At 35.7% G+C, this 18142-nt stretch overlaps 2 protein-coding genes across 2 annotated transcripts; both read left to right on the forward strand.

Annotated features, from left to right (window-relative positions):
- Nucleotides 1-7910: 7910 nt before the first annotated feature.
- LOC146949298 (cytochrome P450 72A68-like) lies at nt 7911-13394 on the forward strand. Its single transcript, XM_085745364.1, has 5 exons — nt 7911-8252; nt 11520-11739; nt 11902-12144; nt 12385-12772; nt 12853-13394. Exons 1-5 carry the CDS (start codon nt 7979-7981, stop codon nt 13276-13278), a joined length of 1551 nt encoding a protein of 516 aa, XP_085601490.1. The 5' UTR covers nt 7911-7978; the 3' UTR covers nt 13279-13394.
- An 882-nt stretch (nt 13395-14276) lies between these two features.
- Nucleotides 14277-16550, forward strand: LOC146949299 (uncharacterized). Its single transcript, XM_085748512.1, has 2 exons — nt 14277-14421; nt 14512-16550. Exons 1-2 carry the CDS (start codon nt 14277-14279, stop codon nt 16548-16550), a joined length of 2184 nt encoding a protein of 727 aa, XP_085604638.1.
- The last annotated feature ends 1592 nt before the right edge of the window (nt 16551-18142 follow it).

Below are 18142 nucleotides of genomic sequence, written 5' to 3' on the forward strand. Positions count from 1 at the left end.
GAACTTATTTTGGAAGAAAGTTTAATGGAGAATATTCATTACGTAATATCAGCTTATTACGGGTTAAGTATCAGAGGCGTATATAACACGCTTAAGTAAAGGGCAGTTTGGTAATTGCACGAGAGGAAGATATTTATTTGGTGGAGGACCAAAAATATCTCATTTCCTCTTCTCCATTCTCTCTCCTAAGATGTTGGCAAGGCTTTTCTCTTATTTCCCTCTTCTCCATCGGTTCCCTCTCTTCTCTCCCTACCACACCATGTTATCAAATCTTCTCCCCCATGGATCAAACATCATAGTTTCCTTCTCCTCCTCTCTCAAGAACAACAAGAAGCTTTGGATTGATATCTCTATTTCCTCACATAGAGATTCCTTTGAGACTAGGGTTTTGGTTAGAAAGCTTTGGGTTGGAGTAAAGATGATCAAGCAAAGATCAAGATACTATGGATTGCAAGAAAACAACAAGATTGGTTTGGTTTGAACAAAGAAAACAAAAAGGAGCAAAAAGCTAGGGTTTGGTCATGTGAAGTGAAGATGATGCTTGAAGCTTGGGAATCATGTGTGAATCATGTTAGGTGAGTTCCTTAGATAGATTTCCCACCTTGAGTTTATGTTATTAACTTGTAAGTTAAGAAATGAATTTTTAAGGGTTTGCATATTGTGTGTAAGCACCCCTTTTCATGTTATGCTTGCTATACTTGCCAATGCTTGCCATTCAGATGTTTTACAAGTTTCCTATGACCTCTAGAATCATACTATGCATAAAGATATTTGGTTTTGAGGCTTTTGGGTCAAGAACACCTATTATGCAGGGCTGGACTGTCACAGCTCGCCTCGTGAGCAAGTGAGCTCGCCATGGCGAGCAAGACAACCGAACCAGGGGTACTGCTCGCCCCTAGCTCGCCTCGCGAGCAATGCAACTCGCCACGGCGAGTAATGCTGCTCGCCTCGCGAGCAAGACAGTGCTTACGGCATTGTTTGCTCGTCTCAGGTCTTGTTGACGTCCCTTAAGCCGGTGTTACCCGAGCAGTCTTTTATGAAATAAACCCCTCAAACCAAGATTTTATTGGCTAATTTTAAGTAAAGATCTCTTGAGAAGAAGCAAGTATTTGGCATAGTTAGCAAAGCATGGCAATGAAAAAATAGTAAGATAAGAACGGGTAGCAAGTTAACCATTAAGAAAGGGAAATCTAGAGCCTCGACATAGTTGTTGAGAACTAGTAAGTGAAGCAAGAATCTCTAGAATATTAAGACGCGAAGTGTAATCTCTTCGCATAGAAGTTAAGTGTCATACGAGTATGGTAAGATGTGAATCGATTTATATCTGTTCACAAAGTAAGTTAAGCAAGCATTAAGCTTACCTCTAGTGGGATCGTTTAAGGGTCCGAGGTAAAAGAGATAGCATGTTTAAGTTTATTTCTCATGCATAAGACTAAGGCTTATAATAAAGTAAGAAAGAGTGTCATGTCTCTTGTTATCCAAATTGGATTCAAGGGGTTCCCCAAGGGGAATGGTTAAGCCGCAAGGGAGCCGCATTTCACTAAGCTAAGGTGCCGTGTCTTTTGTATTCCATCCAAGGTTGGGTACAAAAGGTTCTCCAAGGGGAACAGGGTAAGCCGTAAGGGACCCACACGTTCACTAAGGGAGTCCGGTGCGCTCTTGCTAAGCATTTCACCGGTAGTAAGGGATTATCTTCCGGGGTTACTCCACTCGGAACTAATCCGTAAAATTTGAACCAAGATAATTGTTTGTTACACGCTAACATAATCAATGAAGTTGACTATGCATATTCATCATACATTTATGTGTGTTATGTCATAGAGCCTTGGCATAGACTGTCAAGAACTAGAAAGAATATAGAAGTAGAAAGTCAAGAGCTAGCAAGCTAGAAAGAGTCACTTTTGTGGCAAGACTAAGAAAGTTTATTAGATACAACTTATTCAAGTAAGCAAAGTAAGCAAGTTAAGAGAGTTATACCGATAACGATATTAGGTTCCCCTAATCGTCCGGTTTAGAGTTGTGTCATGACTTTAGCAAGTGAAGGCCTATTACAAGTAAGATAAGCCTATGACGGGTCTAGCATGCACTACAATATTATTCTCGTTATCGCCATATACTCTTGTGCACACTATAAAATATGGCATAGCTTAAGAGACTTTAAACTTTAGTCTCATTCTATTATATTGAGATATATGTTAAAATTCTATCGATCTCAATGAGCATCATAATTGGATGCTTAAGTCAATTTTGTTGGAATATGCACAATAACTTCTTGGCATGCAAATATACATTGTGCTTCTGTTTAACCAACATTCCACATTTTTTGAGGTCATAAATAGTAAGTACAATGTATAATATCAATACTCCTATCGAGTATGATATTGTGTTCTTGTGGTACTTATAATTTGAGATAATCATAAATGTTCTTTTGTTATTGACATTCCAGTGGCCACATTAATCCACATCTTTTTCTTTAAACTACGTGTCTATGTTAATCCAATTTGGGGATTATTGAATTTCCTATTTTGCTTTTATGGATTTTCATAGTCACATTTTTTTTTTTTTTAAAACTTGGATTAATTGAATGTCATAGAACATTTATCGACTTTGACTAAATGTAATTACTCTCTCTTTATAGGCTATCCCTATAAGTAATTACTATTCTTATACCTATGTGGATATATGACTTTTATGGAATTGAAAACTCATTGGCAGAACCACTAACCACAGACTTATATATATGAGTATTGTAACTCATAATGATTTGATCAAGTCTATGTTATTTTGGGTTAGTGGGAGTTTGTTATAGCATTTTTTAAAATGCTTGGGCTATTCTTTAGTGACATATTCCTTTTAATTCAAACGTGTCACTATAGATTCATCATTTGTTAGAAGTGAGTCTTTGATCTGTATGATTTGTTTTCCCTATCGGATTCAATTTCTGCAGCATTAAAGCTTACTTCTCTTTTGAATGATTAGTGCTTTGACCATACATGTAATTTTAAATTTTAAATTCTTTATGACAAGTGAATTTTTTTATTCTTTCAGTAATTGAGTATTGTCATCCAAGTGGGAGATTGTTGGATTAATTATTTAATTAATCAATTATGGATTGACAATAATCAATTATTATAAGTTGATATCATAATATAAATTATGGTCTATTGTGTTAAGCACTAATTATATGATGAATTTGAGTGATTGGGCTTTTGTTACTAAATGGACCGTGATGGGTTGGACCATTTAGATAAGCCCAATGAGAGGTCCCTGCCCTCAGCCGTTTAGCTATTTAAACGTCATCCCATTAGACGGTTAATTATTCTGAATGTCATGGTGAAACCTAGAGCTAGACGGAATGAGGGTAGTTATCCCTCTCATAGTTGTCGGCGTTGTCTACGTTTATCCTACATCAACCTAATTCAAAAGGTACACAATTTCTTGTTCCTTCTTTGTAACTGATGATATGCTATAATTTGTATCTAATGATCTATGGCTAAACATTAAAACTTTCATCAATTGGTATCAGAGCTGATCGATTTTGAGAGAAGAAAATAACACATATATCAATCTTGAGAATTATAGACTTAATCGACAGATGTAAGGAATTAGGGTTCATCACAAAACCCAGAATTAGGACGGATTCAAATTCGATTTAACACAGGTTTGGTTCGGAATGGATCCATTAAGAGAATCCCTTTAACAATTTTTGAATTTCGATTTGAAATCGAAATCAGATTCTTAGGTCACATATGTCAATAGATAGTATACACGGAAAGAATTAGGCACCATCTATTCTCAGTTCTTTTCAAACCAAATTATCGATTAAAAAAAAAACACAAAGTATTTGATGAATCTGAGAATTGCCAATTATGATCAATAAACCTTATAGATGGCATGGTATACGACATAAATAAAACCAATGGCATATCGAAACCCGAAGTTCAGTACTTAATTGAAAGAATGAAACCAAAGTTCAGTACTTAATTGAAAGAATGAAAAACACGGTACGTATAAAGGGGAGGTAGCCATAAATTGTATCTATTTGGGAAGCAAGACTCCACACACGTATAATCAACCGTCAGGTTATATTGTAGACACGTGGCGACTATAGGGTTTTTTTTCCCCAGAGGTTGCCTATAGCCTAGGGTTAGGTGGAACTCACTGAGACATTATATCTCATCCCAATCCTTATTTGTTTCAGATATCAGGATGGTTTGCAAGCTAGTAGCCGAATGGATGCTGCGACAAGTGTTGGTTCGAACCCGATGCCTAATGATGTGGATCTTCAAGGATGTATACATTATGTATTAGGAAAGTTTAAGATGTAATCTCTTGTACGAACGCATGTTGTTGTATAAACATTCATTTGAAGTTTTATTGTTGTAAATTTTAATGTATCCAGTACTAAAGATAACGCACGTGCTAGACTTTCTAGATACGTCTAGTATGGGTGTTACAATGATTTTGCTTCGTTAATGCCCTATTGACTTCTGAAATTTTAGAAATATCGTTAGTGCGTGTTTGGCTAACTTAACCACTACTGATCTAAAACTTATGTATGGGGAATGCCAAAAATCATAATCATTTTGATTGTATTATCTTTATTTTAGCATTTGAATGAATCAAACTTAATTTCCTAATAAAAAATAAAAAATAAGTTCTCAACAATTTCACAAGTATTTGAAGAAAAATTGATCCATCACGAATAAAAGAGTTAATGAATTACTTAGCTTGCTAAATCATCATGAGTACAATAAAATAATAATAATATACTTGTCCTAGTTATAAAAAAAAGTCATATTTTGTGATTAAATAGATAAGAATATTTTGTCCTCGTGAGCTTAACTCAGTTGATAGGGACAACGTATGGTAATATACAAAGTCTAGGGTTCAAACCCTGGCCACCAAAAAAAAAAAAAGATTGTATATTTTAGTTTCCTTTTTAAATAATTTGATCCTAAAAATTATTTTAATCTAAATTTTAATTATACACACATCTAAATCTAAGAGCAGAAAGTTGAATTGAGCCAAAATTGTGAAGCACGTGCAGCAAGAAAGTCCATTATAAAGTGTGAAAGGTTTTTTTTTTTTTTCCTCTGTTTGGTAAAAATAGCGGATAGCTGATAAGGTAGCTGATAGTTTTTAGCTGATAAGCTAGCTTATGACTGATGACTGATAAGCTAGTTGAAGTGTTTGGTAAAATTAGCGGTTTAACTAGCTGATAAATGTAAAATGACATAAAAAGGTATTATTAATTCAAAATATAAAGTTTATATAACTTGATATTTAAATATTCAGGAATTCTTAATTCAATTTTGTTTTTTAAAAAGTAATTGAAATTTATAAATTTAATATATCTTTTATATTGTAAATTAAATTGTATTCACTAAAAAAATTATTTAAGTATAACGAGGTATATATACTTTTTTTGTCAACGGAGGTATATATATTTTTTGTCAACAACATAAGGCAAGAGAGATAAATGGAGGTATTTTGTCAAAAAAAAAGAAGATAAATGGAGGTATATATTGTCAGCAACATAATGTAAAAGATAAATGGAGGTATATATATTGTCAGCAACATAAGGCAAGTGAGATAAATAATAACGAGGGATGTATTTGTCAAAAAAAATAAAATAACGAGGGATGTATATTTATTAGGGAAAAAAACGAGGGATGTATATTAGGGAATTGTAGGTTTGAATTAAATTATAATAAAAGGGTAAAAATGTATTTTAGATAAAACAATAGGGGTAAAAGTGGAAGAAAATATGAGAAGTTATAAGCTATAAGCTCAAACGCTACTTGAAATAGCTTCTGAAAAATAGCTTATAAGCTCGTGAAATAAGCTATAAGCTCATGGTCAAAAAGTGTTACCAAACAGAGCTTTTTTTGTCAAATAAGCTTATAAGCTAGAAGCTAAGAGCTAAAAGCTCTTTTTTGGTGTTTACCAAACAAACCCTTTTATGTCAATTTTAAGAGCAATATTACCACTAGAAGCTTTCTTTTCTGACAAATCAACTGCGCTCGAAGCAGCAACAATACAATCTTGAGTGCTTCTTCTAGATGAAACATATATTAAAAAACACTAATTTAATTAATTATCTAGTTAGAAATATCTATATTGTGTATGATTCTGTATAATAAATTATTGCAAGTAGATTGTGGTTTCCCTAAAAAAAAAAGTAAATTGTAGTTATCCCCTTTATTATTTACAAGATATAAGAAATTAACTAATTAATTAGTGACAAACAATTGACATGTGTAATAAAACTTATGCTCCAACGATACCATAAAACACACTTATACTCCAACATGTGTAATAAATAATAAATTTTGTAGAGTTTTTCTTTTTAAATAATTAAAAGACACCAAATAATAAATTTTGTAGAGTTTTTCTTTTTAAATAATTAAAAGACACCATGTGTCAAAATTAGAGATGGTGGTAGTTTTGTAATTTTATTAGTAATTTATTTTCTCAAGTCTCCCGTGGATAAGTCTATAGTGAAAATGCCTCATGGAAATTAAAAAATATCTCTCATATTAAACATTGTTTTTAGGCTTAGTAGCTATTGAAAATTATTGGTTTGGATGAAACTCAATAATTAGCCTACAAATAAATGTCAAAAAAAGTTAGTTTAAAAAAAAAAAAGACAAATTCATACACACCCATCAATAAAGATGAGTCCTAGCTTAACTGACAAAATGTCAAAATTGTTAGGTCGGATGTCATGACCAGGGTTTGAACCCCGGTACCTCCACTTGTGTGTTTATAATTGTTTTGTCATTTCATCTATCTACCAAAAAAAAAAGATGAGTAGAGTAGGCCGTATTAAATTGATACCAATCAAAATCATTCTTTTATCTTAAATGGGACCCCTTAGTCCACAACTGAGCACCCCAATTTAAATGCTTAAATGGGACCCCTTTGTCCACATCACTTATTTTACTATAGTATTTAATAAGCACCAATTTTCTCCAAACCAACACCACAAAAGAAATTACTAAATAGATCCCACAAATAATTTCATATCAAAAATTTATTTATTTCATTATGATTTATTAAATGGGGGTCAACAAAAAGTGAAGAGATAGAGTGTGCTTCCATAGCCACCCTTCTCTATAAGCACTCAAATATTATACACCCTTCGGCCACTAATATAAGCAAAAATCCACTTTCTAGGTTCATTCAATAAATGATGTATGTAGCCTATAATAAAGACTATATACATTATTACTTGAATGAACCTAGAAATTGGATTTTTGCTTATATTAGTGATCGGAGGATGTACTCCACAATGGAATGCCTATTTAATATTGTGTTAAATAGGTGAAACACCCACTAATATGAATGGTCTTAGTACCATTTTTGTTGGTGATATAACATAAAATGTTTGAAAACTTAAGTGTCCCACAACCATAGAACCAACCACTTAGTATACACTCTCAAACATTTAATATTATGAAAGATGCTCTAAGAAAATCCAAAAAAAAATAAGTCATTCCAATATAACTAATTAATTGAAATAAATTATTCTGCAACATTAGCTCTATAAACATAACTTATTTGATTGAGATATTGTATTATACAATGCAAAGTTGTCCCTATGAATTTAACCAAATTAATAAAAATAATGTCTAATATATATAAAGTTCGAGGTTCAAACTCAGAGCTCAAAACCATGAATTCTTCGATTATTCACGGGGATTCTAAGTTTCTAACCAATATGCTCCTAAGACCAAAAAAGTAAAAATAAAAAATTATTATGCGGCCGACTAGTTTCAAAAGAAATCCAAAAAAGGTATGTTATTAGATAATTGTCTTTATCTTAAATGCGAATCCGACAAAAAGTCTTCAATGACATATGGTGTGGACTGTGGATGTATTCAGTGCAGAACAACCACATTAATTAATCTTATTGTATTATCATCTTCCCCTACTAATATCTTTCATCTACCAATTATTACTCTACACAAAAATGGCAACAATTACATCCATAATTCTCTTCACCTTGTTGACACTTTTTCTCATATTGGCATGGAGGATTTTGAATTGGTTATGGTTGAAGCCAAAGAAGCTAGAGAAATTGCTAAGAGAACAAGGACTTAAAGGAAATTCATATAGGCTTTTAGTTGGAGACATGAATGATCTTCTTAAGATGAGAAAGGAAGCAACATCTAAACCTATGAATCTTTCTGATGATATTGTTCCTCGTGTGTTTTCCTTTGTCCAACAAAGTGTTGCAAAACATGGTATGTCCTCTTTTCTTATTCCTCTTTTTAATTTCTAATTTATTATTTTTATGATTGATTCACATGTAGACTTTTTTTAGTTGCATCACTTGTTTATAATGAAGATTAACTCCAGGGGAATTTGGATATATTTATATAATGAAGAGTAACAACAGAGTACTAGTTTAGTTTCCCTCAACTATACTAGTTAGTAATAAAAAAATCATTTTGTAAAATTCTATAAAAATAAGAGAGAATTATTATTTTTAGATTAATAGTGAGGACTATAAAGTGAGAGAAGGTTTGACAATGTGTTTATAAGTGGAGACAATCATCATCTCACAAGCCGACTTCGTAAGGATGAGTTAAACTCAATTTCAAAATGGTATTAAAGTTAATCGATTCAGGACACCCAACATTTATACACAAACCAAGCCCAAAAGCAAAGAAAGTGGGGGTGTATTGGGAAAAACCGAAGTCCCAAATTGAAAAGATAGGAATCTTAATAAGAGTTTATAAAAAGAGGCACCCCTCACCTTACAAGTCAGTTTGTAAGGTTGAGTTAGGGCCAATATCAAAATATAACATGTATCCGAGTTTCAAAATCTAACATGGTATCATAGTTTATCAATTCGAGCCACCCACCATTTATACACGCACCAAAACAAATAGTGTTGAGCCTAGCGTTAGGAGTTGTGTTGGGGCCAACTACAATTTATCAATTCGAGCCACCCACCATTTATACACGCACCAAAACAAATAGTGTTGAGCCTAGCGTTAGGAGTTGTGTTGGGGCCAACTACAATTTTTAAGATGGCCTCAGAGCCTCCAAAATTCATTGGGTCAACTGCTATCAGGTTTCGGCCATCAATTACAAATTGCATTGCATTCAACTATCTACTAATTGACAACCATCCTATTTCCTAACTGACTTCCCAGTACTGTTATTTCCAACTAAGTAATTTTGTTGGTTACTCTCATTGTAATTCCCTGTATCAGCTTCCACCACTTAAAGTAAGGGGTGGAACATGAACCAATTTTTTTGATTAAGGCCAATATAAATACCGACACATAAATTGCATTTACTTACTGATACTAAACTGACATTATCAGGGTATAACTTCCTCTTAAATTGATAGCATGTTTCTATAGAATAGTTTTCTTATCCAATTTACTCCCTCCGGTCACATTGAAAAAAAAATAAAATTGGATTCATTCAATAATCAATGTATTTGACCTTTATCTAGATCGGATGTTGGAACAAAATGTGTTTAACAATGAACCTTAAAGAGTTTTGATGATAACAAGGTATTAAAAATTGTAAATTGGACTAGCTAATATTTGTTCAAGTGTACAGGACCATAGTTAAAAATGTACATCATATAAAGGTTCTAAAGAACAAAAAGAGAGCTATTGACTAAAGAAAAGGAAGCTTGAAAGCATCTGAAAAGAAGTGCATCTGAAGTCATAAGTGCTCCTGAAGAATGATGACGTCATCAGAAGCTGAAGATCATCAGAAGCTGAAGGTCATCAGAAGCTGAAAGTCATCAGAAGTTGAAGGTCATCAGAAGTTGAAGGTCAACAGAAGCAGATAGCCTTCAGAAGCGTATAGCCATCAGAAGCAGATAGTTCAGAAGCAACTTCATCAGAAGCTGAAGCTCATCAGAAGCTGATTATCACCACAAGCTGAAGATTCAAAGATCAACACTTAAAAGCTGTCTATTGGATTCGAAAACACTGCAGAAGACTAGTGGATGGTTGCAACGATCATTTTGGTGAAGATTTGAAGGCCTTGGAACCTTATCTTCAAAAAGCGTTGACATTGTGCTTTGTACGAACTGTACAACCACCTTCTCCACTACTCTGTTTTGTGTCCACGCTACAGGACAAGAAAACAGCTCCAGAATAACAGCTATGCCTGTAAAGATGTTCCTTCACAATGAGAATGGATTTCAAATTAGTTCTTCATAGGACAACAACCAAATCAGGCAAAAGATCATTGGTGAAAGATCAAGCTTCAACAACGACTCTTTGATGTGCTGGCAATTTCACAACGTCTCTTTCACACCTCTATATAAAGGAGTGAAGACTTAGAGAATTGGTAATGCTGAACGAAAGACTCACAACATTTTTACAAGTGCCAAACCTCTGCTGAAATTGTTATGCATTCACTTAGAATTTCTGTGTCTCAAAGTTTCATCTTAGAAATTCTTAAGTTATTGAGTCTGTATCTGATTTGTATTGTGAGCACCTCTGATTGTATATCAAGTGTTCAACCTTAAACAATTTTATGTGTAATTTTGTTCAGTTAGAAGTCTCTTGCAGTTGTGCTTGAGCAGGGAAGTCTCTTGATTGTGTTCTTGAGCATAGGAAGACTCTTGCAAAGTGTGCTTGAGCAAAGGAAGTCTCTTGCAGGTGTGCTTGAGCAATTGTAATCAGATATTACTCTTAGTGAAATCTCCTTGGAAGTGCAAGGGGGACTGGACTATTTCCGGATTGTGGAAGGAACCAGTATAATTGCTTTGTGTCGTTCTTCTTCTCTCTCTGTTTTATTCCGCTGCGTTCAGATTCTGATTATCACTTCAAAAGCTGTTTCACTTAGCTTCTGATCAGTGTGTTCAGTTTTAGGAGAAACGAAGAATTTTTCAAAACACAATTCAACCCCCCTTCTTGTGTTTTTCTCACCTTCACCGGATACATTAGTTATTCAATGAACCTAAACAATTGTTTTTTGCTTATAAATGTGACGAGAGAGAGTATGTAGTTAATACTTATTACTTTGAAATGAATGACATCTGTTTATGGTTTATCAAACTTTGATGTTAATCATTAACATTCATAGTCTTCATGATTGTGATATTGATCACTGATCATGCCGGCTATAGGCTCAAAAAATTACATCATTGCTATTCCTTCCAATATGTTACTACTCCGCCTCAAAATGATATTGTTCATGAAGTGTCAGTTCAGTGAAAAGAGTTTGATCATGTGGTCTATGACTTCGCTATGGCGGGTATCATTTCACAAATTGGCTATGACATTCATAAAAAAATCCGCCACACCATTTGGCCATGGCCACCATTTAACAACACTGTTCCTTTTACAATACTATCCTGCACCATGTTCACTTTGGTGATTTTTTAAATTGGCAATAATACCTAAATATATAATATAAACACTTAAAGTTCTGTATTCAAAATTCGAAAACCAAGTAGTGCACTATAATAAGTTGCTTATTCTCATCAATTCCTGATGTTTATATTACTTTTTCATATCTTCGGCATACAGGAAAGAACTCTTTTATCTGGTTTGGACCAACACCAAGGGTGAACATAACAGATCCTGAGATGATTAGAGATGTATTTAACAAAATGTACGACTTCCAAAAGCCTAATGCGAATCCGCTTGGAAAGTTACTAGCTAATGGTCTTGCAAGTCATGAGGGAGAACAGTGGAGCAAGCACAGAAAGATTATCAACCCTGCATTCCATATAGAAAAATTGAAGGAAAGTTTCCCTTTACTAGATATAGAATCCAATTGTGTTTATCTAGTCCGCAACATATAACTTTTCAAGCATCACAATTAGGTTTATAAGAAAACATGATTTGAATTCTTAATGCACATGTGCTTAGTTTAACACCTCTTTATCTACTGTATTACACCACAGATCATGTTACCAATATTCCACAAAAGTTGCGATGATCTGATTAGCAAATGGGAGAGAATGTTGGCTTCAGATGGATCAAGGGAAATGGATGTATGGCCTTTCCTTCAAAATTTGGCCAGCGATGTTATTTCTCGAGCTGCATTTGGAAGTAGTTATGAAGAGGGAAAAAGAATATTTCAACTTCAAACCGAACAAGCCAAACTTACAATGTCACTTATGATGAAAGTTTACATCCCTGGATGGAGGTAAGATTAATATTTATATCATAAGTTAAAATAAAGTAAGAAGACCAAAAGATAATATTTCAACGCATGTCACATGGTTTGTTATACTTGTGCTTGTAATAACAACCATTGATTTATTAATCAATGGTTTATAGTATTGAATACTCTAATGTGAGTTGTTCACTTTGGCGGAGTAAGATCAAGGAAATAGCATTCCCTTCAGATCATTTGAATTACATACTAATTATGTTTATTTTGAAGGTTTCTACCAACTACTACACATAGAAGAATGAAAGAAATTGAAAGAGACGTAAAAGCTTCGCTTACAGATATGATTAACAAGAGAGAAAGAGCACTAAAGGCAGGTGAAGCCACTAAGGATGACTTATTAGGTATACTTTTGGAGTCTAATCATAAAGAAATGGACGAACATGGCAACAATAAGAATGTTGGAATGAGTCTTGATGATGTAATAGAGGAATGCAAGCTCTTCTACTTTGCCGGGCAAGAGACCACTTCTGTTTTGCTTGTTTGGACAATGGTGTTGTTGAGTAGGTACCCTGATTGGCAAGCACGTGCAAGGGAGGAAGTATTACATGTCTTTGGCAAGAATAAACCCGACTTTGACGGGCTAAGTCATCTTAAGATCGTAAGTATTATGTACTTCCCTTTCATATTAAACAATATATGCCGTGATACTTACCATTGACATAACCTTTTTTGATACAGGTCACCATGATTTTGTATGAGGTTCTTAGATTATACCCACCAGTAATCGCGCTTACTCGAAGTGCTCACAAAGATGCGACACTTGGAAACCTAACATTACCTGCAGGAGTGCTGGTTTTCTTATCGATAATTTTGGTTCACCATGACATAGAACTATGGGGTGAAGATGCTAAGGTGTTCAATCCCGAGAGATTTTCAGAAGGTGTTTTAAAAGCAACAAATGGAAGAAATTCATTTTTTCCATTTGGAGGGGGTCCTAGAATTTGCATTGGGCAGAACTTTTCCATGTTGGAAGCAAAGATGGCAATAGCCATGATTTTACAACGTTTCTCATTCGAACTTTCTCCATCTTATGCTCATGCCCCGGCTACGGTAATTACGCTTCAGCCGCAATACGGTGCTCATATAATTCTACGAGAATTGTAAAATTTATAATTTGCTTATTCCACTATTAGAATGCTTGTAATGTTGCTTATAAAAAAAAAATCTTATGATGTAAAATAGAAAGCTCATAGTATAATAAAAGAATATTTGTTCTGAGATATCAACCCTTTAAGTGAATCCCTATACCTACTTCAATACCTCATTTTATGTGTCGTTAATTATCAAAACGTTACAACTGTTTTTTTTTTTAAACTGCTAAATTTATTAAGCGCTCAACAAGTGTAAGAAACACGAAAGCCAGCAACCGCGTAAAAACGAAAATACAACCCAGTGAACATAGTAAATATGTTGTCGAACACTGGGAGCACCCCAAAATCCTCCCACCAGGCCAAAACAGAAACGAAAAACAACATGCAGAAGAAAAAACCAGCAACAATAGAACAAACCCCCTGAACTTGAAGAAACTAAGACCTGCACCCCCTCACAAACTGAAAAACTGCCCATCCAAATCCAAAACTAAACCCCCACTGCACAACAAACTCATCCAAAGGCTACCTCACCAAGCAAATATTCGGATTCCAACACCATTCATAATTAAAGCACACCGTAATATGCAGCCGTTTCATAGATCAACGCCAGGGCATCTGTTAGTAGACCTCCTATTAAAAAGGTGTATGTGAGGAATAAGTTTAAAAGCCCAATCAATTAGGCCCAATTGAGGTGGCTAGTTTTGCTTTAAATAGAATAAGAGTGACATTTTACTGTCATCGGTTGTTTTATGGTTTGGGTTTGGTTTGGGAGATTCTAGGCTCTCTAAGTCCTAGAGGTTGATTAATTTCCAGCAGTTACATTTTGTAATCTCCATCAGTTTCCATTTCTTTAATTATAATAAATATCTCTGGGCTGTTCAACAGAGAACAAGAAATATAGTAACCTCCTCAATATACCCTTTTCATATTCTACCTTATTATTCTATATCCTATCACTGGTATCAGAAAATCGATCCTTTTCCCCTGTGCATGATCCAAACACGATCTCAAATGGAAGCAAGATTGGAATTTCTGGAACGAGCATATGAGGATTACAGGGCCACTCGTGATGAGGTAAAAAACTTGCGACAACAACTGGAAGTGCAAGAGGCTGAAGCACAACGCAGAGTGGAAGAATTAACGGAAACTGTTAACGGTTTGTCAATACGCCGTGAACAGGGATCGTCGTAGCAGATTCACAATCCAGAGGACAAATGGAGGAAGTTAACAATTCCAATTTTTGAAGGAGACGATGCTTTTGGCTGGACAAGTCGTGTGGAGCGCTACTTTGAATTGCGACATGTAACTGAAGCAGAGAAAATTCAGGCAGCCATGGTAGCTATGGAAGGAAAAGCATTGACGTGGTACCAATGGTGGGAATTTTGCTCTCCTAATCCCACATGGGAAGATTTCAAAGCAGCACTTCTTAAAAGGTTTCAACCTTCTATGCTCCAAACTCCTTATGAATTGTTGTTGAGTTTGAAACAATCAGGGTATGTGGAGGAGTATCGTGCGCAATTTGAATTGTACGCCGGGCCATTACGTGCTGCAGAACCAGAATATCTCAAGGGGATTTTTCTGAATGGCCTCAAAGAGGCTGTGAAGGCGGAATTAAAATTGCACCCGGTCTCTACCTTGCCGGAACTGATGGATTTTGCTCAACGCATTGATGAGAAAAACACTCTATTGAACCCAAGCAATTCTCATTCCCCAAAAACAGGAAGTTTCACGAGGAACTTCCCTTCTAACCGTACAGTAACAGTGGATGCGAATAAGAGTTCATTTGCTAGACCATCCATCAATTCTGCTGCCACCGCTGATGCTAATACAACATCTCAATCAGCACCTTTTCGTGGTCGAGTATTTAAGAAACTGACTGATGCAGAGTTGAAGGACAAGCATGCTAAGGGTTTGTGTTATCGCTGTGATGAAAAATTTTCACCAGGTCATAGGTGTGAAAACAAGCAATTGCATGTACTCATTTTGGAAGGGGATGAGGACGAGGCTGACACTGCTGACCAGAAATTGGAATCTGAAAGTGATATTAATTCTCTTCAATTATCTATGTTTAGCATGTCTGGTCTTACTTCTAAGAAAACAATCAAATTATGGGGGGATTTGTTGAACCATAAAGTGCTGGTGTTGGTGTATTGTGGGGCTTCTCACAACTTTATTTCCTCGGTTTTGGTACAGAATTTGGACTTGCAGTTTAAACCAAATTCTTCTTTCACAGTTGAGGTGGGTGATGGAAGGAAGATTCCTTGTCGGGGGGTGTGCTCACAGTTGACTATCACTCTTCAGGGATTGCAGGTTCAACAAGATTTTTATGTATTTGATTTGGGTAATGTGGATATTGTACTAGGCATGGAATGGTTAGCTCAACTTGGCGAGGTTCGTGCCAATTTTGGCGATTTAATTCTCAAAGTTCCAACTTCATCGGGTTTTCATGTTTTGCAAGGGGATCCAACTTTGTCAAGAGCGCCAGCTTCTCTCAAAAGCATGTACAAAGCATTGCAAGCTTCAGGTGATGGTTATTTATTGCAAGTTGAGGCGGTTTCTGACGTATCTGACCAACACAACACTGTTCCTACTTGGTTAACAGCAGTTTTGAATGATTTTCAAATTGTTTTTAAGGAAATTCAAGGGCTGCCACCGTCAAGAATGCATGACCATGCCATTGTCTTACAGGAGGGTGCTGCAATCCCAAATTTACGTCCTTACAGGTACCCTCATTACCAAAAGGATGAAATTGAAAGGCTAGTGACTGATATGCTTAAGTCTGGGATTATTCGGCCTAGTGTCAGTCCATTTTCAAGTCCTATCATACTTGTTAAGAAGAAAGATGGGGGTTGGAGATTTTGTGTTGATTATAGAGCTTTGAACAAGATCACTATTCCTAACAAGTTTCCTATTCCGATTATTGATGAGTTATTGGATGAATTGGGAGGAGCAACCATATTTTCTAAATTGGACCTGAAATCAGGTTATCACCAAATTTGGATGAAGGAGGAAGACTTTCCAAAAACTGCTTTCCGCACTCATGAAGGTCACTATGAATTTATTGTAATGCCTTTTGGTCTTACTAATGCCCCTTCTACCTTCCAAGCTTTGATGAATGAGGTATTGCGTCCTTATTTACGTAAATTTGCTTTGGTTTTCTTTGATGATATATTGGTGTATAGCAAGGATGTAGAGGACCACAAACACCACCTCGGGGCTGTTTTGGCTTTGCTTAAAGAGCATCAGTTAGTAGCCAACTATAAAAATTTGGCCAACATCAATTAGAATACCTTGGTCATATCATTTCAGCTCAAGGCGTTGCTGCTGACCAAAAGAAAGTGGATGCTATGCTTAGTTGGCCAAGGCCAAAGGATTTGAAATCGTTAAGGGGTTTTCTTGGCTTGACCGGCTATTATCGTAGATTTGTTCGTAATTATGGAAGCATAGTCAAACCTTTTACTCACTTGTTAAAGAAAGACAACTTTCTTTGGAACGAAGAGGCACAAATTTCGTTTGACACCTTGAAGAAGGCCATGGCTGAATTACCGATTTTATCCGTTCTAAACTTTTCAATTCCATTTGTGATTGAGACTGATGCTTCTAACACAGGTTTGGGTGCAGTACTAATGCAGCAAGGCAGGTCAGTCGCTTTTTTGAGCCAACCATTGTCAGAGAGAGCCCAAAGAAAATCGGTCTATGAACGAGAATTGATGGCCATTGTGTGCAGTTCAAAAGTGGAGACATTACTAGTTGGGCAACCATTTCATCATCCACACTGACCAGAAAAGTCTGAAATTTCTGCAAGATCAACGTGTATTGGGTGCAGATCAGTTCAAGTTGACTTTTAAATTGATGGGATTTGATTTTGAGATCATTTATAAGCCTGGCAGTGATAACCAAGCTGCAGATGCTCTCTCTCGTCGCATGACGTATGCAGCTATTTCTATGATTCATTTTGCTGATTATGAAGAATGGGAGGCCGAGGTGATGCATGACAATAAATTACAAGCCATTATTCATGATCTGATTGCAGATGGTGCCAGTCATCCCAATTACTCTTTTCAGAATAGGAAGCTGCTTTACAAAGGGAAATTGGTATTGCCTCGCAACTCTTCCAAGATTCAAACTCTTTTACAAGAATATCATTCTCCCCCAATTGGTGGTCATTCCGGATTCTTTCGAACATACAAAAAATTGGGAGCTTTAGTGTACTGGGAGGGCATGAAAAAGGATATTCAGCAGTTTGTGGCCTCCTGTGAAATCTGTCAACAAAATAAATATCAAACTTTGTCTCCGGCAGTTCTGTTGCAACCTCTTCCCATTCCTACTCATGTTTGGAAGGACATTTCTATGGATTTTATCGAGGGGTTACCACGGAGTCACGGTAAAGACATTATCTTCGTAGTGGTGGACAGATTTACAAAGTATGCTCATTTCATACCTCTCAGCCATCCATTTACAGCCAAATCAGTTGCTGAAGTCTTTGTTCAAGAAGTTGTACGTTTGCATGGATTCCCTGCCACTATTGTTTCTGACCGTGACAAACTCTTTCTCAGTCATTTTTGGACTGAGTTATTCAAATTAGTAGGAACCAAACTCAAGTTCAGTACAGCTTATCATCCTCAAACCGATGGTCAGACAGAGGTTACTAATCGGTGTTTAGAAACTTACCTCAGATGCCTAACTGGTGCCAAGCCTAGATTATGGGTTAAATGGTTAGGGTGGGCTGAATTCTGGTTACAACAGCTCCACAAGAACTACTCCCTTCAAAGCTTTGTATGGTCGGGACCCTCCTCATTTGATTAAAGGTACAACTATTCCTTCATCTGTGGATGAGGTTAATAGGATAACTGAGGAAAGAGACACCATTCTTCATG

The sequence above is a fragment of the Medicago sativa genome, chromosome 2 (assembly GCF_051527215.1).
Source record: "Medicago sativa cultivar Bolivia chromosome 2, Bolivia_mono, whole genome shotgun sequence".
Lineage (NCBI taxonomy): Eukaryota > Viridiplantae > Streptophyta > Magnoliopsida > Fabales > Fabaceae > Medicago > Medicago sativa.